We start from the raw sequence: 22139 nt of genomic DNA on the forward strand, positions 1-22139 counted from the left end.
TCTAATGTATAGTCTAAGCGAACTCTTTATTAAAGTCTCAAGAATACTTGTAAAGGCTGGAAAACGGTTGCAAGTAGATCGAAATTTCAAGAAAAAAAAAAAAATAAGCCCAATTTAGCGCAATGATTTTGTGAGAGATTTTCTGCAACTGAGTCAACTGTTGGCAATATTTAGAGCCGTGTGTCGCCGCTGTGAGATGAATAACAAGCAAGCGAACTAAATGAACTCTGTCTCTAGGACACTGCGGACTTTAATCAGCAGACGGGACAGAAATAAAGTGGATTAATCAAAAGAGCAGCGCCAGCTTCGTGTAGCTGTAGTGGCACTAGAAGCTGGACAGCGCATGCTAAAAACCAAGATTGGATTGCTGAACTGCTTAGTGAAGTTTTTTAACCTTGCGAGGGGAACAAAACCGGGAGGCACGCAGACCAGGAGTAATAGCTTATCTCCAAACCCGCAACGCAAGGCTGGCCTTGCTCGCTGATTGCGGATCACTCAGCCGGCTGCGCTCTCAGACGGAACGTGCCCAAACACCAAAAGGAGTGCTAATAGAAATCATGACATTTCATGAATTACTCCAATAATGGATGCAGAAAGGATGAAAGCAGTTTGACTCTACCAACCTTAGTCTAAGGATGACCAATGCCGGCCGACAAAATTGGCCACGGTGCTTAGAGTAGTCGGCCAAATTAACTTAAAATGAATGTAATAATTTTATCTATACAAACACATGCAGCGTGCACAACTGCTGTGCCTAATGGATTTCTGTGATCAAAGTTGCTGAAACACCTTATACGACAAAGGACCACAAAAAAGGGATTCAAGTCTGCTTTCGCATACGTTAAAATTTCCATTCGGTATTGTTTTATGTTAATTAAGTCAATTTTTATGAATATTTGTTTAATGAAAGTTTTTAATGAATTGTTTTAAATGGGCTACGAGGCAGCCTGGAGAACAGAATCCATCAAAGGACATGCGAGACGAGACAAAAGACCGTAAGAAATTTACACCAACTAATAAGCATCAGGGATATTTGTTTTTTGTTTGTTTGTTTGATGACTTTTTTGTTGTTATTTTTTTATTTATTCTTTTTTGTTCCCCTGGAGCTCAAACCTACCAAACCTCCCTTGGTGCAAACTGGATCTTAAAAACAAGTTTGCGTTTAAGGTAGTTTTAATCATCCCAAAAGCTGTAATTATTTCAGTATTAATCACCCCACCTCATGGAGGAGCTTGGTTCATGTTTGTGGTAGGAATATGGGCGAACAGCAGGAGAGCCTGCCATGATCGGCATCAAACAATTATGAGGCAGGGGAGAGAAACTCCAACATCGCACCCATCTGCAGTACATATTAATTTTTCACAGCGTGCAGTGCTGCTGTAAGCTAGCGTCATAGAATTTGGCACAGGAGTTAGATATTAGCCAAATGTCAACAAAGGTGGGTCAGGAGAGGCGATAAGGGCAGAGTGTGTGTGTGTGTGTGTGTGTGTGTATACACATGTTCTAAAACATCAAACCATGGAATAACACTAATATTCTAAAGCAAACCGAAAGGACATAATGACAGGAGTGTGTGTGTGTGTGTGTGTGTGTACCTGACTGGATTGCTGGTGAGAGAGACTCTGAGGGAATCTAAGCAGGCAAACAGCCTCTCATCAGTCGCTCCACTTTTCAGTTCACTGAGAAACTCCTGAGGAGATATCTGACGGCTGCTGCTCTTCAGACTGCCCTGAGAGAGAGAGAGAGAGAGAGAGAGAGAGAGAGAGAGAGAAATAGAAATGGAGATTTGTGATTAGTCCTAGATTTGTGCTTTAATCACTTGTCTGATCTAAACCTGCCATTTTCAAATCTAACATTGCTCACACACTATGTTCCCATCACCCGAAGTTCTAACTTTCACTACCCAGGAAAACTCGCACACTGTTCTTCTGTCATATTCTTAGCTTCAGCATTTCAGTACTGTTCTCATTTTTTTTAGTTTTCTTTTTTTTGGCCAACCATATGTGGAGTAGTTACACCATTAATCATCAAATCAGCCCAGAATTGTTTTGGAAGATGAGGCAAATGACAAGTGCAAAGAAGTGTGTGTGTGTGTGTGTGTTGGGGGATAAGATGGTAATACAATTTAACAGAAATTTGTAAGTGTAACTTCTCTATGATTATCTATAGTTCAGGATAAATTAAATAAAAATAAGTCAGGTAGAATTCATATATTACAATCCAAATCATTCAGTAAATGACATCTGACATTCTGATTTAAGATCCAGCAGTCTATTACAGATAATCTGTCACAATGTGAGAATATCATCAATGCTCATGTCAACCTAAATGAGACACCATAACTAATCTAATGAGCCGATATTCTGTCATCGAAGTGCGAACTGGAAGTAAATGAAAGGTTTCAGGGTGCAGTGGACCAGGTTGATTCACAGCTAAAACCAGCTCTGATGGGGACATTGCCATCTGGCCAAGTTTTACAGCAACCCACTACGACTCAGCCCAGAGCAAGGCACCAACTGGTTGAGGAGCTGCATGCCGGCGAGGAGGTGGGAATGTGCCAACAAGGTACATGGACAAGAGGGGAACAGGTTGTAGACTGAAAGAACTCCTTTTTTTTTTCGAGGTGCTGCAGTCTTAGCCTTTTCACATCAAGTTCTAATCCAGTCCATCTATGACGTCCTACCAAGTCCATCCAACCTCTTTAGCTCAGGAAAGACTGAATCACCAGCATATCCATTAACTCAGAATAGGAATGGTGGATCAAAACAAAGCTCTGGGTGAAAGTCACTACTGTTGGTGGCACGGCAAAGTAAACACCAAAGTCAGAGCAGGATAGAAGCAATCACTGGAACGGGCACTGGCAATTAAAGGTGGACCTGAGGAAGCAGCTCCAATTCCCAGAGCACATCAGAGAGACCACCCTGAGACTAGACATGATGCTGGTTTCAGAAACATTAAAGCATGCGGTCATGCTAAAACTTACAGTTGCTTGGCAGAAGATGATGGGGTAGGCCAATGAAGCCTATTATGCCAAGTAAGCAGACTTGATGATCTTGCAGACGGGTGGCGAGTACAGTGCAAGCCCATAGAGGTGGACATCAGGGCCTTTTCAACTCAGTCACTGTGTGAGACCAACAGACTCCTGGGAATCACAGGCATGCAAAAGATGAAGGCCTTCAGAACCTCCTGCATTTATGCAGTGATGCCTGGACAGTTATGGTTGACACGGCAAAGCTGAAGAATGAGCTGCGGACAGTTTCTTCGACACACCTCAGGGATGGGTTTCCAAGCCGGAGATGTCTGATGTCCGAAGAACGAATGACCCCAGATAACTGGAAAGATGTGTCCAAGTGCTTCAAGAGATGCAATTTGAAACCAAAAGAAAATTCAAATTAAGGGCATTTTAGCTGGCTCACTAACTGAAACAGTGAAGTTAATAAATTTCGCTTGTCGTGTGAATCATTTAGAACTCAACAGCCTTGGGCTTGACTCTTGGTTTTTAATACCTGAAATTAGTAAAATCAACTGTTTTTGTGGGATCAACTTCAATATGAACCAAAAACCTGAAGAGACTTGAAGATTTGAGACAAACATTTATTAAAAATATTGTCTTACTATGAAAGGTTACGCTACAGAGATTTGAACTGAGACCATGTTCAGTCATTTTCAACCCATCAAGAGATGAAACAAACTACAGACTGGTTGTATCCATGTGCTACTTTTTCCAGATGTGGAAAAAGTAGCATGATGACGCTTTCTTCTCCCTTTGCTGAGATGGAGTTAAAGTAATAGGCCTATGTTCGCCAAACAGGCATGTAAACACACAAGCGTTGTTATGGTCTTCACGGACCCTGCGCTCTAATGAGGAATGTGATGATGCGTGATTTGTACAAGCAGATGCATTCTCCCCCCCCCCTTGTAAAGGATTGCTTTATCTATAGAAGCACTGGCCAGGAACAAATTACTTTGTTTCTGCTTTACAGGGTGAAATTACATTTCCTATTAAAATAAAAATGCAAACCTTCGGAAGACAGAAAATGAAATTACGGCAGAAGCGTTCCCTCTCCTGGAACCAAGTCTCTCGACATCACATGTTACACACATGCTTCTTTTTAGCTGATATGTGCACATAGATTCAAATTTTATATTTCTGTCTAATGACATTAAGGGCATTCTTAAAACAGAAAAGAGAAAGAGAGAAGGAGGTGTATTTCTTAAGGGAATTGTGGGGGGAACTGTAACGAAGTAAAATTTCAATCTTCTAATATAGAGAGAGAGAGAGAGAGAGAGAGAGAGAGAGAGAAAATGAGAGTGAAAAACTCTTTATGTGAGAAAAAGCTTTTGCTCCCCCTCACATCACAGTGGAGAGTACTTTGACTTACAGATTTAACAGCAAGCCAGAATGTACCGCAAGCCATTTCTCTCAACAGTGCTTTCACATATGCAGCGTTTGGTCCTCATGACATGAAAGCAACCGATTTGAGTGCGTCTGAGTGAGGCAGTCTGTACAGTCGCTCAATGCTGAATCAACTGGACTGCAGTAATTGCAGTGTGTGTGATCTATTCAACTGAAACAAAGACGTCTCAAGGATTGACTTGTTTGTGTTTTGAGACGCTTTTCTGCTCAACACATTTGTAAAGAGTGCTTATGTAAGTTACTATAGGACTCCTGTCTGGTAAATCTCCTCTGATCTCCACTCAAAGGTTTTTTGCACCATTCTGTATAAACTCTAAAGAATGAGATGAACAGCTTCTGAAAAACTCAACACCAACAACCATGTCCATCAAATAACTGGATAAATGTGCAAAGGTGTTCTTAATAAAGTGGATGGTGAAGGTATACAAAATAAATAAGTACTGTCGAAGTCAGTCCTGAAATGAGTTGACTCTTTTTGGAACTCCATAGACGATAAGAAAACAGAAGAAACATCGCTGTATCCGAACAACAAACCAGACTTTTATGAACATGTCCCTCAGCCAATTTTTATTTGTTTGTTTTTTTTGTCTTTGTGCTTTGGTTTATTCTGGTTAATTATGCGCAGTGTGAAACCAAATGAAATCAAACTAAACAGCAAACAAGAAGTATCAATTTAGCTCTGATTGAGCCTTAGAAAACAAACTAATTGGTGTGAAAGCACCCTAAGAATAAAATATTAATTGTACTTTCATCACCCTTTGTTTTTGCCCAGTGTTCTTTTTCCATTTTATTTTTACCTGCAAATGTTCTCCCTTTAAAGTGAAACCACACGTGTAAGTAAAAGGTGAGCGTGTTCATCCGCTCTAAGCAGGCCATTTCACCACAGGACTGGTCAGCTCCATCCTTTTGCATAATGCACTTGGTCTGCGAGTCGTTCCCCCCGCCACCTACGCCATGGGAGACTGAGGTCTTAATCACTAGGTACATGAGGTGCAGCTGCTCCCAACAAAATAACTCTCCCCTTGAATCTATCTTTCTCCCTGGTGCTTGCATATTTCTCTCTCTCCCTCTCCCTCTCTCTCTCTCTCTCTCTCTCTCATTTCTTCTATCATCTCTTCCCTTTTTAGCAAACATAGAACTCCTTTGTCACCATAGTGACTGCTTTGGTGACAACAGGGAAGCAAACATTTGTGTTTTTCTTTTCGGTCCAGCTTTTTCGCCTCTATTCCCCTGCTACCAGACGATAGCAGGTGATCTGTGTATGCTGGAGGATAATCAAGCCACTGATCAGGCATAACATTATGATCTCCTCATCATGGCACCTGTTAGTGGGTGGGATATATTAGGCAGCAAGTGAACATTTTGTCCTCAAAGTGTTAGAAGTAGGAAAAATGGGCAAGCATAAGGATTTGAGCGAGTTTGATGAAGGGACAAATTGTGATGGCTAGATGACTGGATCAGAGCATCTCCAAAACTGCAGCTCTTGTGGGGTGGACCAACACAATATTAGGTAAGTGGTCATAATGTTATGCCTGGTTGGTGTGTACTTTCTGCTTTTACACCATGCTTTTAAATCAGATCAACAGTTTAATCCATATAACATTTAAAAGCAGAAAAAACAACACCACCACTTGCACTCAGGTTTTCCATTGCCAGTCATCTCCCCAATATTATTTAACAAAGCAGCCCTAACCACAGCCCACATCATTTGTATAGACCAGTGTGTGGGTGGCAGAGGGAAAACAAGTTATCCTTGAGTTGTAGGTGTTGATGACCTGTCAGAGATTTTGGCTATAAGAGAAGAAATACTGTATGTTCCTGGTGTTACGTCATTGACATCTTGACTGTGGCTGATAATGTAACGGTGGAGGACGGATAACTGGTAAAAATCAGCGGAAGTAAGTGATTCAGTGGTGTTCCTCTAAAGTAAGCGATGGAGAAAATAAGCTCTGCAGCTCTTTGAAAGCTCTCAATGCAACAACACACCCACACCTGCATGCAGGACACCTGCTAATTCACAATCTGTTTTACAGTCAGAAATGAGGCTGAACCTCAGCCTATTGTTGTGGTACCGAATGCTGGTGGAGCCTCATCCTCCTGGCCGCATGCTGCTGTGTTGCGTCAGAGCACTATGATGGTCACACGTAGTACGACTAATGTGTTTGAGGAGGCACAAAAAGAGGCAGAGTACAAGTGAATGTGTATTTATAGAGATCAAGATGTATGTGCTACTGTGTTTGTTTTTGTCCAGACAGGTTCCTGAGAGAATTTAATACCCTGACGATAAGTAATCCGCTAGATTAACACGACCGTGCCTCCTCAAACATATGCAGTCGTCTTAAACATCTGTCTCGATTTTATTTACACAACACTGTTAACATAGACATTGCCACACAGCATCCTAACGGAAATCAGAAAAGATTTAGATCCACTGTGAGCAAGCCTGAGGAAACAGTGGCAAAGAGAAAACTGAGACTGAATGACGTAACTACCAAAGGAACAAGACTCAAAAGGGATCTCATCCTCTACTGGGTGACATGGACTGTAGAATAATGTAGTACAAAAAGTTCTATGTATAGCACACTGGAACCATCATCATTATCATCATAAGTCACTTCAAAATTTAGTAAAAATATTAAAACTTTGATCACATTTGATTTCAGAAAGTATATGTCACAGTCAGGGAATAGATTTCCCTAGATACTCTTAAAAACATGAGAACTCCCACAGATACCACAATCCTACTGCTGGCCACTCCAACAGAAAGTTTGTCCAATACCACAGAGCTTCCACAGAAATTCTGACCAATCCCACACAGATATTCTGTCCAATCCCACACAGATATTCTGACCAATACCACACAGATATTCTGACTAATCCCACACAATAATTCTATCCAATCCTGCACAGATATTCCGACCAATGCCACACAATAATTCTATCCAATCCTGCACAGATATTCTGAGCAATCCCACACAGATATTCTGACCAATACCACACAGATATTCTGACTAATCCCACACAATAATTCTATCCAATCCCACACAGATATTCTGACCAATACCACACAGATATTCTGACTAATCCCACACAATAATTCTATCCAATCCTGCACAGATATGACGACCAATCCCACACAGATATTCTGACCAATCCCACACAATAATTCTGACCAATCCCACACAGATATTCCGACCAATCCCACACAATAAGTCTATCCAATCCCACACAGATATTCTGACCAATCCCACACAATAATTCTATCCAATCCTGCACAGATATTATGAGCAATCCCACACAGATATTCTGACCAATGCCACACAATAATTCTATCCAATCCTGCACAGATATTATGAGCAATCCCACACAGATATGACCAATCCCACACAGATATTCTGACCAATCTCACAGATATTATGACCAATCCCACAGAAGAATTCTATCCAATCCCACACAGATATTCTGACCAATCCCACACAGATATTCTGACCAATCCCACATAGAAATTCTGACCAATCCCACACAAGAATTCTATCCAATCCAACACAAGAATTCTGACCAATCCCACACAAGAATTCTATCTAATCCCACACAGAAATTCTGAAAAATCCCAGACAGATATTCTGACCTATCCCACGCAAATACTTTGACCAATCCCACACAGAAAAAATATTCTAACCAATCCCACTAATGCTAGCAAAAATTCTGTTTAATCCCACACAGAAATTCTGACATATCCCTATTCCAGACAGATATTCTGACCAATCTCACACAAACATTCTGACCAATCCCATTAGATCCTGCAGAAAGTTCCACCCGATTCCACGAGCATCAACAAGAGCAGTCACTATGGTCTGGCATGCAAGCTTGGCTATGATCTTCACGCATGCAACAACTAACTGTCTGTAAATAATTACAGGGTTAGCTTCAAAATAACTGCAGCTTATTTAAATAATTACAAATTTGTATTTTGCTTAAATTGATAGTGAGAAAAAAAGCCGCATGAAATTGTTTGATGGCGAGCTACTTTGCTTAAAAAATGTGCTGACCAATGCTCATTAACCAAAGGTTTGATTCAATTTTGTGGGTCAGACAGAAAAAATTCACTGAGAGGAAAAAAAAAAAAAAAAAGAAAAGAAAGAAAAATAAAGAGAGATGGGGCTGTGCAAGCCGCCCTAGTAGCTTCAACACCTGAGACAACTGGATTAAATCAGAATTGTAATCAATACTATGAAAAAAATCAAAAAGAAAATAGATTTTTGTAATACACTTGAACAACTTCAGTTGATTAAATGGAGCTGATGATGGAACAGAGCTCCAGCTGAATCAGTCAAATCAGATATGTATTCTGTTTTTTGTAGTAAAGCATACAAACAGGTGATAAAGGTTTTTGTAGGCATAAAGGATTAGTATACAGAACACACACACACTCATAGCAGACAACATAAAGAATATGAGGCATGTGAAGAGCGTGGAATGATAACAAATCACAATCACCAGCTCTATGCACAGAAATGTAGTTTTTTTCTAAAAATTTATATTCATCTACAGTTTGCCCACCCCGCTGTTCCCTCTTTGTCCTGCATGAGGGTATAAATGTGCCACTCACTGAGTTTTTGGTTGCACACCTTGATCCTGCAGCCTTCCACCATCTCAGGGGCTAAAAGAGAGAGAGGTCACTCTTCTTTGTGAACTAGATTAGAAATACAGGCAACATGGGGCTCGATCTATATTACCGGCATCTAACAGAACAGAGCCCACTTTGCTCCGGCTCAACGCTGCATGTCAAACCAGGAATCTGATCTTCGGATCCAATCAGATCTTTACAAACATGCTGCTCAGCAGCACCAAAGGAGCAACAGGAGGGCCTCGTGTTCAGCAGATGCACACAGAGCAGAAACTAAGATAAGCTCGCAGTGGTTTGTGTCAGGAATCAAAGGTAGTAGGGTAAACATCCTGCGGCATGCCCTGGGTTACAGACTGAGCTGTCTAGTAGAGCTAAGCTCTCGCAACCAGACAACAGGCCAATTAGACCAACTCTGAATTGGTTATGATATTAATAAAGCTTGAAGCAGAGCTCCTCAGGTAACTGTTGTATTATCCTGGCTTTACTTTGAAGATCATATTATCATAAGACATGTTATCGAGTGTTTTGATAACGAAGACAGAATTATGGAGAAATGTTTACAAAGTGTTTATAGTAAAGAAGCCATATAATAAGCATCTAGCATGTTGTGATAGGTGATTATCTGATGGCTGGTGAGTTAGTTCATCCAAATAGAAAAAAGTGCTGATTTTTATTTATTTTTTTTTTCTTTTAGCATCAGTTTAATGTATTTTCTTGTTTACGCACCCAAGTCTGGGATTTAATTTGCTACAGTCTTCCCCACCCGTCAGAACAAAGCGCAAGTAAATGGCTGTCCCAGCTGAAGCGATGTATAATTCACAGAAGGAGAGAGAGTGACCCCTACTGTTCGATCGCTATAACACTATAACACAAATACAGCATGGGGACCAGGCCAGAGACGGCACATAACTCCTCTGGGATCTGACCCCAACAGCAGGACACATCGCCCGGCTGTACACGGGATTTAAATCAGTGCCCCATTTGGGAGCAGAGTTGTATATTACAAAGATGATGAAACAGCAAAGGTTAAGAAAGAACAATATTTTTTCTTTTGTTGGCACAAATGACAGCATCTCTCCCTCTCTCCCTCTATTCTCCTGTGCTCTGTAATGCTGCCTATAATTACATGCAAGCGGAAAATAGCAGCTAGTAAGCAAATGTCAGACATGCTTAGGGAATTGATCAGCCATTTAAAGGACAGGTCACTGATGCCTCCCAAATGTCAGTTCCTCTCCTGGCCAATCAGAGACTAGTGCAAAAGAGGGCAAAAACATCAAACGTCCAATCAACCTGTTCTGCTTCCTGTGGTCACACTAATTAACGGCCCGTTAGGCCAGAATGTCACAATGTTGGTCGTTCATAGCCAAACACGTGCGTGCCTGCAATGATGCCGTATGATGGTGGAATCATTACATCATTGTGTAAATGCCATGATAAAGCAGGCTCGAGGACCGGATGCCTCACAGTGGAGTGATTCTGCAATGTACCGGCAGTGTAGGTTAAAAGAGTCCAGGTTATACCTAAACCTTCAGATAAATGTCTTTTACATTTAAATAAATAAATAGATTGATCGATAGATAGATAGATAGATAGATAAATAAATAAATAAATAAATAAATAAATAAATAAAAAAAAACAATAAAAAATAATTAATTAAAAAAAAAAAGAAGAAGAAAAAAAAGAAAGAGAAAAGAAAAAGGTCACCTTATCTGCCAGAGTTTGAATCCTTACAAAGCTACAGCCATCTGTTTCCAAGAAACAGGAGAACAAGACTGGCCATGCTCTCTGGTTGGGAAGCCAATGGTGGGCGTCTGTGAGCTCGGGCATGCAGAACAGGGCAGATAACACTTCCTCATGAAAAGATCTAGAGGTTGGCCTTATGTTTCCTGGAGCAAACACATGTTTACTCAACACCACCACGACTTTTTAGGCTATAGTGCATGTGATACAGTTCTGTACCTCAGATCTGCAGGTTAGATATGTTGACATGTCACAGCGTTGCCCTTTAATGCACTATTCCCCAACAACCAATCAGAGATCATCACTTTTGTCCCCCTCAAAAAAGTTATTCCATCCACAACCATTTCCTGCCTGTCTACTCTCCTCACTACTCTCTAACAAGGCTCCATTTTGTAGCGTTCTCGGTACAAATTATTTTGCAAACTACTCGTGTTATGTAAGCAGTTACTTTGTGGTGCCAAGTGTCTTCAGAAAATCTTTCTTCATGTAACACTTTTGAAATGCAAAAGTTGATGATGATGATGATTCAGTGAATATGCAATTAAGCCCAGGACATCATGTTGTGACTTCTAGAAATGTTCTGAGCATGCTTTAAATCTAAAACTAGGTTTCTGCATATGGTTGCTTAATTTATAGATGAAGAGAAACTCCTCTTATGTTTTATTATTTGATTTTACAAATTAATATTAGAAATGGATGGAATTTGTGTTAATATTTTGAAAAGTTTCTTCAAGTCCCATTCTAAAAAAGCTGCCTTTTAGTGAACTAAAGCTCCACGATTTAAAACGGATAAATTATCTACCTCCTTTAAGCTAAACAAATTCGCATTATGTCTCAGATTGCATTATGTCTCATAGCTTTTCTATTAGCGTTTGACTTTCGAAAACCTCTTGTCTTCTTCAAGGAAGTCTTCTGAATTTCCTAGATAAATAAATACTTTAAACTGTAAGGTCAGAAGTTTACGAGATGCACGTGAGACACAGCTCATGGCAGTAATCACGACGTTGGTGGAAAGTTTAAAGAGACAGAGCTTGTCAGTGTGTGTTTAGCGTTGCTTTGCATAAAATTGCTAAACATTTTACAGTTCAAGGTGGGAACCTGATGTGTAGGGATGTTTCAGCTCTGACGTGCCATCTGGTGAAGGTTGCTTTTAAATCGTCATTGCTGCTACTTCTACAGGTGCAGGCAAAATCGTGCTGCAAGTGTAAAACCAGCTGACAGCCACAAGCCCGGCGCGGTCGGTTATATAGGCTTTGCTGCATCGTGCTTAAACAGATCGCATTGTTCACTAAACGACCAACACAGCTCATTAAGCATCCCCATTTAATCCAAACATCTCCCCAGGCTCTTTCTAAACCAAATTAACTAAAAAAATCATAGTTTTTAACAGCAGCACTGATTGGCCCGTGCACCAGGGTGGTCAGTCTGCAAAAAACATGGCTCTCTGCCCAGGTCTCTTCTTACAAACTCGCTTCTGATGGAGGAATCCCTCAGGTTCGTGCAACTCATTATGAGCCAAATCATCATTACGCACCCAAAGCTGAAAGGATACACACGCACACACAAGCTACATTCAGTTCAGCCAGGCAAGCTGTGATGATATGGCCCATGCTTGTAGTGTTCAGGAGGCCAACGCTGGCCTCAGTACACCAAAATTCTGGACTGACACCTAATTTGGCGAAAGATGTGTTCTGTTAGAAATAAGCCTATATTCCTAAAGAGAAAAGTGAAACATATTAACCCTACATTAGGCAAAGCGGCAGAACATTTAAGATCATTAACGTGTAGAAAATCACTGAAATCTTAAACATGTGAAAGACTGACCAGATTCACAATTACAGCTCACACACATGAAACCCCTGTGGTGAATGATCTAAAGAAGGGTCTTAATTATACACTTTCTCCATGATTTCATGGGCTTTCTGCGATAGCTCTACTGATGTTTGACGTATGTGAAATTCGAAGAGGTCTTTGCCTGAATGCGTGCTGCGATAATGTCACACAATGCATCTTGGAAAAAATCTGGAAAAAAATCTTTTTAAAAATATTGCAAGCTCCTGCGAATATGACCGAGTATACTCCATTTTGCGTTAAAATATAGATTGAAAAATCCTAGAGGGACTTGTTTGAAAACTTCTGTTCTGCACAAAAATCATTCTTTGCACTGTATATCCACTACTTTTCCTTAAATAAAAAGTAAAGCTGAATAAATCCTGAAGAAATGCTGTACAAGGCTTTTAGCTTTCAGTGTGTCATTCATGAAACGCAAACAACTACTGCTTTTATTCTGAGCAGGTTTACAGTTGTGTGTGTGTGTGTGTTGTTTGTGGGTTTTTTCCAGGTGAATTTGTGCAGAGTGGGTTGGGCGCAGGCATCACATGCTGGTAATCTGTTGGTGGAATAGCCACATGGGAGCATTTCAGCACTGAGTCACAATTACAGTGCATCTCCACAGGGCTAATGGATATCCAAAGCCTGCGAGCAAACAGACAGGGCCACTTTTGTTTTCAGAGAAAACAAGTTCTAAAAGCGTGCGTCTGCGCGTGTGAAAGGGAGACTTTCTAACATGTGATCTGTTTTTTCCCCCCCTACCTCCTTCTCGAAATACTCATTAGAATTATTTTTGGATGTGATAAATATAAAGGCTGTGTAGAAAGAGTGTGTCTGTGCATCAGATCGGTGCGTGTCTGTGTGCATTATTGACACGCAGTCCACGTAGGCGCAGCTCTATTTTAGGCCTTTAGTGGCCACATTAAGTGAAAGAGCTGAAGGAAAGGATGCTGAAACAGCCCTCTTCAACAACACAAAGGCTAACCTTAATGCATAATGCAAATGAGGACAGGAGTGCTGCGACTTTCCTTTCAACCTACGGATATAATTAAGAGCTCTGGGCTTGACGATTTGGGCCCACAAGAGGATTCCTCTCTCTTCTCTACCACTTCTTCATCTCGCACACCCTCTCTCCCTCTCTCCCTCAGTCTCATAATGTCCTGATCGCGTGTATAAAATCACCATCTTGAGACGGCGCTGATCAATGTCCCTACAGGACCTGAGTGGCTTTCATCATGTCTAACTCGGGAATTAGTCTGTGATCTATGTTCAATTACATGTGGACAATTCTGCGAGAGGAATGAAAATCAATCTATTTTTCCCAATTGCAGTGGAAAAAAATGATTCAATCCTGATCAAGTGAACCACACGAGTCACGTATTTTGGACTGCGGGCGACATTTTTTGTAGAAATGAGCCAAGCAACAACTGCTGCAGAAATGTGATGTCTTCTGGGATATTTGGACAGACAAACACAAAAATCTGTTTATTTAATGATCTAGTCGTTTATTCTATTTATTCTCAAGAACTTCTAGTTCATGTGTGGGTGATTTTATACATGCCCTTGTGAAAGGATTGTTTCATTTTTTTTTTTTGTCATTTATTTTCACATGCATTTTAAGCCCTACACGACCAACATTTTTTTTTTTTTGCTTTCAGGTTTAAAAACAAATCAAACCATAAAGACCTAAAGAAATCTCGATCTGATTGAGACTCGAAACTAGGCCTGTGAATGTTCCCTTATTTTTATTGTTAACGCTCACCGATGTATTGATGTTCCATGTTATTGCATGGGCATGTCCACCGACTCAGATGTTGATCTGTTTCAGTCACAAACAACTCTCTTGTGGGAGTGGAGGTAGAAACATCCTTGACAGAAAGTCATTATCAAACAGCCTTTCAATCTGTTAGATTCTATTAAGTCACAGCAAACAAAGGGAGTAGACTACAAAATATGGCACATCATCATTAGGCAGGCACACCTCCATATTCCTTGCCTTTGGATATACTAGTTATCAGAGCACACGTACATGTAAAGGAGGAGGCAGGAGAATGGAGGAGAGGATGTAGTCATAGCCCTCATATTCAAGTTTCTGGTCCACTGCTTCACACCAAGCAGACCACCAAAGTCTGGAAAGTAAAGTTTGCAAGCAGAAACTAGGAATCTGCAACTAATATATGGAAGAAATGAAATTCTTTAGCTCCTGACCAACAGTGTTGTCCAAATCCTGACAGAAATACTGCAGTGCAGAAAGCCAGAAACAAACAGACTCATCACATGCCAAGCTGCATCAATGCAGCACCATCTAGAGGTCATTACTGAGAAAGGTTTTTGTGTAGGTTAAAGGAACTGCAAGGAGAATGAAAATCTTATCAGGAGACCTTCATCAAAAAAGAGGACATTACCACAGGGGGAGAGAAAATACTTGACCATGTCAGAAGAGCAGGTCAGACACTTTAAGGGGAAAATTCAACTGGATGCTCTTAAGTCTCTGAAAGTGATTATTTATAAGTGTTTTGTTCCTCAAACACCACAGCAATTTGCCTATATACATATATATATCTATATATATATATATATATATATATATATAAAAAACCATTTGGAGTTCGATGTTGTAGAACATCTGTGAGACAAGTCAGTTTCTATTATGACATATTATAGTAGCTCTAAACAGCTGCTCTTTTCATCTTTTCATCTTCGTTCTAGGAAGTTCTAGAAATTAATAAGAAAAAAATGATTATTTGTTGCTTTTGTCAAACTGTACTGAAGATTCTTCCGTGCTGGAAAACTTACTCCTTCCAGAACGGTTACATCTCCAACAAAAAACTTTCATCATCTTAATGATAATAGATTTACTTTTTAAACTGAATTGAAATTTAATCTGTTTATCATCAGCGTCAGATTATCAGGATATCCGTGAATGAGGTGGAACGACGACGCATTGAACGACGCATTAATATAAACCTATTGTTCATTGTTAGAGCGGGATCTCCACTGTCAGAGCTGCTGTTATAGAAAATGAACACCTTTGGACCAATCAGATTCGAGAACTTAGCAGCGCTGTGGTCTAAGAAATGATGCCGACATGCTTCAGGATTTGTTGTGTTGTCTGAGTAGGTATATGAAAGGTTGGGATTCGACACTCTCAACACATCTGACCACTGCAGCAACATCATGCTCATTGCCATGGAAACAGGTCGTCAAGTAGATCTTATCATGGGAGTGCGTAGTGCTGAGAAGGCTTGATATAATCCATGTGTCTGGTGACAAGGCCAGTGTCAGAGTGTGCTGCTCTCAGGCCCACTTCCCCGCTGGCTATTTTGTAGTTGTTGTGTTCCTTCTGGATTCAACATCTTTATCTCTCTCCTGACTCAACACTGCTCACTGCTAGAGCTCACTAGTAACTCTTGGAACTTTGTCATCACTTAATTCAGCAGATTTTTAGATGTTTATAGCTACAAATGAGCCTATTATCCCTTTCACTGAACTGAACTCATCCCAGATCTGCCTGCTGTTTGATACCTGAGACCAGAAGTCATCAGCTGATTTACAGAGAAGACAGTGAACAGATAAAGCCCTGAGACAAGCGCAATTAGGAGCCATTTAGCATTCATTGTTTTGCTGTGTACGTTCACTGATGGCCAGGTATTTGTTTTACTTCCTTAGTGATTAAGAAAATCAGCGATCAATCATTTTAATTGTGGTCTCGGATGCTGCAAGCAGAATATGGAAAGTGCCTTTAGTGCAGGGTGCTGAAAACAGATCGATTGAGGAGCTGCTCATTCTCACTACAGGCGTGCAACATGTAGGGAAAGAAACCACAGCATGAGGCACCAGCACACACAGAATGCTATATCCTGTATCATAAAAAATCCATTAGGAGTCTACGTTACCTACAGGACTCACTGACAGGAATATGAACAGTGAGGCGGTTTGAAAGTATCATAACTTAGTCTAAAAATATCAGGCCTTTGAGATGTCTGTGCAGAGCACCATCAGGGACTTCTACCATCCCAGTCCCAACTTTCTGACCTCCTTCCATCCAGGAGGAGACACAGGATCATTCACACCAGAACCAGCAGGCTCAGGGCCAGCTTTTTTCCCTACAACCATAAAGCTATTGAACTCTACACTACACAGTAGGACACTGATGTCCCACTCATGCTTCACTGCCTGTAATCATCATGCAGATCTGCTCCACCAGATAATTGTATATAATTGTAAATTCATAGCATGCCCCTAGGCTATCTATCTGTATATGTAGAATATCTGTATATACACTGTGTATTATCTTGGGTACTGTTGTACATACAAAGTACATAATGCACGTATATTGTACAGCCATATAAATTGATATTTTTACACATATTTTCACACATATATACAACTTGAACATATTCCTATTTTTCTTTGCATCTTCATGTACAGATCTTACATACACACATATATTTGCTCACCGGCACATACTAGCCACTATAGCTTTATTTATTTTCTGGACATATAGTTACATATATATATATATATATATATATATATATATATATATATATATATATATATATATATATGTGTGTGGTTGACGACCACAGAGAGAGAGAGAGAGAGAGAGAGAGAGAGAGAGAGAGAGAGAGAGAGAGAGAAAGACACACACACACACACACACACAATACCAAACAAAGATCAAAACCACTGTTCTTCCTAATAGGCACTTATTGATGGTACTAATCTCACCACTGAGATCATATATTCCCCTTTCAGATGTTTGAAGTGAAGCTCTTGACTTGTATCTGAACGATTTTATGCCCTCTGATGCCGTCACATGACTGGCTGATGATAATGAAAATAAGTGATCGAGCGAGCATGTGTGCAGGTTCTCTTACTAAACACTTGTGCATCGTGGCTTAAACCAGACAGTAACCTCCATTTAACCGCCTCTGTGTGTGAAAGTTATCTAGGAGTTGCTGCAGAGGTAGCAGTGTAACATGTTTACAGCTGTAGTGGATTACACAGCCAAAAGGTTTTCATTTTCTGTGTAGAGAAACAGAGATTGCTGTAGTGTGATTTAGGGCAAGTCCACAGGGAGAAAGCTGAGAATTTTTTAGGGGAGCTGCAGTCACACACAAAAGGGAATGAGAATCAGTGGATTAAAGAACTTGAAATGACTACTACTAATTTACTGTCTATGCGTGGCCATGAAATAATTACAAATAGCTAAGTATTACAAAGGCAACTGATTCTGCCATTCAGTTATATGAGCTTCTTTTCAGGACCTACTGAACTCCCCTGCTATAATATATACCCGAATATACAGAAATAATTGAACTTTGTGATACCAAAATTGGTTTGTAAATCACTTTGACAGCCAAGGTAAAAAAAACAAAAAACAACACAGGCTGCACAACATAAACAAAACTAGCTTTCTTGGGCACTGCAAGTTTCCTATGCTTGATATCCTTGTGTGAAAGTCTGTTTTAATTCAGTATTAGTAATTGCTTGCTTTTGAATCAGGACAATTCTACAATTTAGCAAAAACACCCGCAGACAATTACCTGGAACCTTCGAGTCCTGTCGCTAATCTCATAAAAATTGTTGTGTGTAAAAGGCAAAACGAACCAAACAAAAGTCTTCTGCTGGATTTGCAAAACACACTTCACACTGGTAGGTGCATGTTGCTCACACGCTCTCAACACAGCTAATTTGCATTTAGTGACTGCCAACAAACATAAAGACGACTAGAAACACAAAATGATGACTAAATGGTGAAATAAAAGGAAGAGAGACAGGTACAGAAGTTATTCTGACTCCTGTCTAGCCTGATAAAAATATAAAAAAAATTTAAGAGCATGGCTTCCATCCTCTAGAACCACTTATCCTACTGGCTCACAGGAAACCTGGAGCCTATCCCAGGAGATTCGGGCCAGGGTGTACCCAGGATAGGAAGCCAGTCTATCACACACACACTCACACCCATTCACACACTTTGACCAAATTGGAGATGCCAATCAGCCTACAGAGCATGTCTTTGGACCGGGGGAGGAAACCCCCAAAGCATGGGCAGAACTTGCAAACTCAACACACACATTGTAGAGGCAGGAATCTAACAACCAACACTGAAGGTCTGATGCAACTGTGCTCACCACCAAGCCACCATTCCCCCAAGAACACAGGTACAGGTCAAAATTTTAAAGACGCTTTAGAGACGAGCTGAAAGAGGCATGAATTAAGTGAAGTGTCAAGAAAATGGTGTAGAAAATAAGACACTACATTTTACCTAGATGTACTCACAACCAAGCGAGACGGTCACTTATGAGATGATGTTATGGCAAATGAAAGCTTTCACCCTTTGAAAAGAAATTACACCAGTCTTTAGAAATCCTTGTCCCTCATAAGCATGACTAGCACTACTACAGGCATTTATGAGGCTCTGTGCAGACAGACCAGACAATCCTCTGTTTACAGGGTGCCATTTCTTTTGTATTTGTCTTCATTTATGAATTTGTGTTGGCTTACACCATATTTTATTGGCTTCTACAAATATGTGATGGTACTCTATGTCCCTCTCCTAGATCACTAGCATGAGGTGACAGACACTCCAAAGCACTTTTGTAAGTCGCTCTGGATGAGGCCGTCTGCTAAACGCTAAAAAAATGATAATGGAGAAAAGGTAGGTTCTAAATGTGAATAAATTAATAGTTTAGAAATTAATTAGGTTCATTAATAGTAATAAGCATTAATAAATTTGTCTTGGTTTTCACAGCCCTACCTCAATACATTTTCTACCCCAAAACAAACTGAAAATATCAGCAGGCTAGTTCAGCCGGACATTCTCCTGAGCTTATGTATGAACGGCTCAAACCTGACACCGAAAAATAAACAACCTCACACGTCCAGCCACTGGAGGGTAAAGTGGGAGAAATCTGACAGTTTGTTAAGTCAGGCACATACATAGACATGCGGCATGGCCAACCGACAAGCTGAGATCATTTCTGACATGTCTACTGAGAGCTCTGGTTCACCTTTCAATGCTCTGCTAACAAGAGTATGTAAGGCACAAGGCACTCTCAGCTTCGTTTAGAGGATCCAGACTTGCTGCGCCATGGTGCAGAGCCCCAGTGCATGTTCTTCTCATCGTGCACAACTCCCTACAGGGCATCGATAGCCAGAGCTTTACAACCAATTTCATCTAGCTGTAGTACAGAGCATAAAGAGAGAGTTTTAACAGCCACACCTGATTATGAGGAAGAGGAGAAAAACATCCGACTGCGAGGCTTAGCTACATCATTAGCTCATTAAGCAGAAAGTCAATTACGGCAGAAGCGTTTTGTACATTAATTCACACAAATCGTCACGTATGAAATCAGCTGTTTGCAGTGTTGATTCTAATATAATTAAACCCCAAGCTAAATGAACTGCTTGCACAGACAGTGATAATTAAGTGATGTTTTTTTTTCCACTTCTGTCCTGATGCAAACGCTCCCTTTATACCCGAATATAAGGAGTTTGGTGGAGGATCACCGAAGCAATCTTTCCTCATTAGTTCTAAAGAGTTCTGTGGTAGAGATTTAGTTCATTTCTCGAGGCTCTTTTAATTTTCATTTCATTTCACGTCGGTGTCGGGATCGCAAGCTTAGTGCGATGTATCTACAAAGCTGCGTCTAACTTCGCTCGGGTTCGATTTACGACCGCAGGTCAAAAAATTAATCTCTTATGTGACAGAAGAGACAGGGAAAACTGATTCTGAACGACTTTTCGGGTGTAAAGAGAAATCTGATCACGGCTGACCAGCAATTCTCGTTATGCTGGTGCGTCTAAACACCACAGACATACAGACAAAACATAGGTTTCAATACACAAACACCTCACTGCGGTATCTTGTGTGTGATTCGGTTGGTTGATTAAAAAGAAGCAAAATGTTTAAGACTTAGCACTGCCTGTTAGAGCGGTCACAAAGAAACAACTGTGATCTCCACTGTAAGCAGTTAACCATGAAGAGCTTGCTATATAGCGTTCTTTAATGTCTTGTCCAGATATAAATATCCCCAAATTACTGACGTCACTAACTCGGTACTCTACATTTAAATAAATTAAACTCCATCACGTTTATTTTTGTGTTGTTAAACACCACATTTAATCCTTTTATTATTAGTCTTAAATCATGTGCATGAGCTGTTACTATAGATACAGTGGAATATTAGATTGAGTTAACCTTTAATATTAACCTAACGTTCATCATACAGCTGAAACTACTGTCCAAAAATAATCCGATTACTTCTTAAACCAAACTTCTGACCAATTAGAATAAAGAATTCAGTGTCACTGTGCTAAGAGGAATACATATGTGAACTTGATGGAAAATCCAGGTTCTTGGAAAACTGAAGGATCATCATATTATATCACGATCCACGCGTCACAGATGTAGAAGCAGCTTCCTGACTCAGCGGTTAAAATTTTCTTGGTTATATAGAGATAGTTTATATTAGTATTTAATAGACTGTTCATTTTTACTAGCATTGCCGTCTGTAGCTCGCGTTAGTCCACTCGTGTCTCCGCACCGATCCGACGCAGGCTCATGAGCAGCAAAGTGAGAGGACACACCAGCTCTAACAGCCTGTGCATTTGTGCTGAGTGCTGCTCTCGACCGAAGTTTCATTCCTCCTGTCAGAGAAGACAATGTCAAAAAAGTCCTACGTTTTATAAGCGATTTCTTTCTATAAATAGTAGTTTGCAGGGTGCAAATGGCTCTCTACTCCCTACATACAGTACAAATCCAGGCTTCCACAGCCTACACAGTGTCCTATAGGAAACCATTTCAGAGAGGCAGCCTTCGGTTTTAACAGCAGCACAATTAAATGCATGTGTATTTGACAGTCTTCAATGAAACGTGGTTTGAAATACACACACACTGAAGCTTCATTTCAGGTTATTTCATCCCCTTGATAATAAAGCTAGCTCTGCTTTTTCAGAACAAACATGGCTGATGCTGATGTTAATAGTTCAGTGATTATTTTTTATTTTAGCTCTAAGTAGCATACATTGATTGCGAATGTTGTTTTTAAATAAAAAAACAAGAACCGTGAACAAGGCGAAACTTTACATTTCAACATTCCTTGGTATTTATTTCAACCAAAAAAATGTAATCAATAAATTCCCATATTCAATAGATGTGGTCTATTCTAGCGTACTGTATCCTTTTTGCACGACATTTACTAAGGCAACAACTATATAGGCAATGTGAATATACTCATCCTCTGGAATTAAAATATTTGCAATTTCGTCTTGTGACTGAAGCAGGAAAACGATGATGACGTTAGACTGTTAAGTGTAATACAGGTACAAGACCCAGAAAATGACCAGAAGTGAACAGGTTCAGTCACGCAAACCTCATTTAATTAACAACCTTTTTTCATCACTATGCCAGCTATGTGACTGAGAGATAAAGAATTTATTTAAAGTGCTGAAATAAACGCTTTCCTTTCGATTAAAGGAACCAGCTTGCCAACACTGACTTTTCATAGCAGTAGA

The 22139-nt window shown here is 40.2% G+C and overlaps 1 protein-coding gene across 3 annotated transcripts in view; it reads right to left on the reverse strand.

Annotated features, from left to right (window-relative positions):
• Positions 1-22139, reverse strand: part of diaph3 (diaphanous-related formin 3) — a 323559-nt gene that overhangs the window by 261682 nt on the left and 39738 nt on the right. For all 3 annotated transcript variants that reach the window (XM_058400944.1, XM_058400942.1, XM_058400943.1), the window contains one exon: positions 1596-1729. In XM_058400944.1, coding sequence (XP_058256927.1) covers positions 1596-1729 — 134 coding nt within the window. The remainder of the gene's footprint in view (positions 1-1595; positions 1730-22139) is intronic.

This window comes from Hemibagrus wyckioides, linkage group LG10 (genome assembly GCF_019097595.1).
Source record: "Hemibagrus wyckioides isolate EC202008001 linkage group LG10, SWU_Hwy_1.0, whole genome shotgun sequence".
Lineage (NCBI taxonomy): Eukaryota > Metazoa > Chordata > Actinopteri > Siluriformes > Bagridae > Hemibagrus > Hemibagrus wyckioides.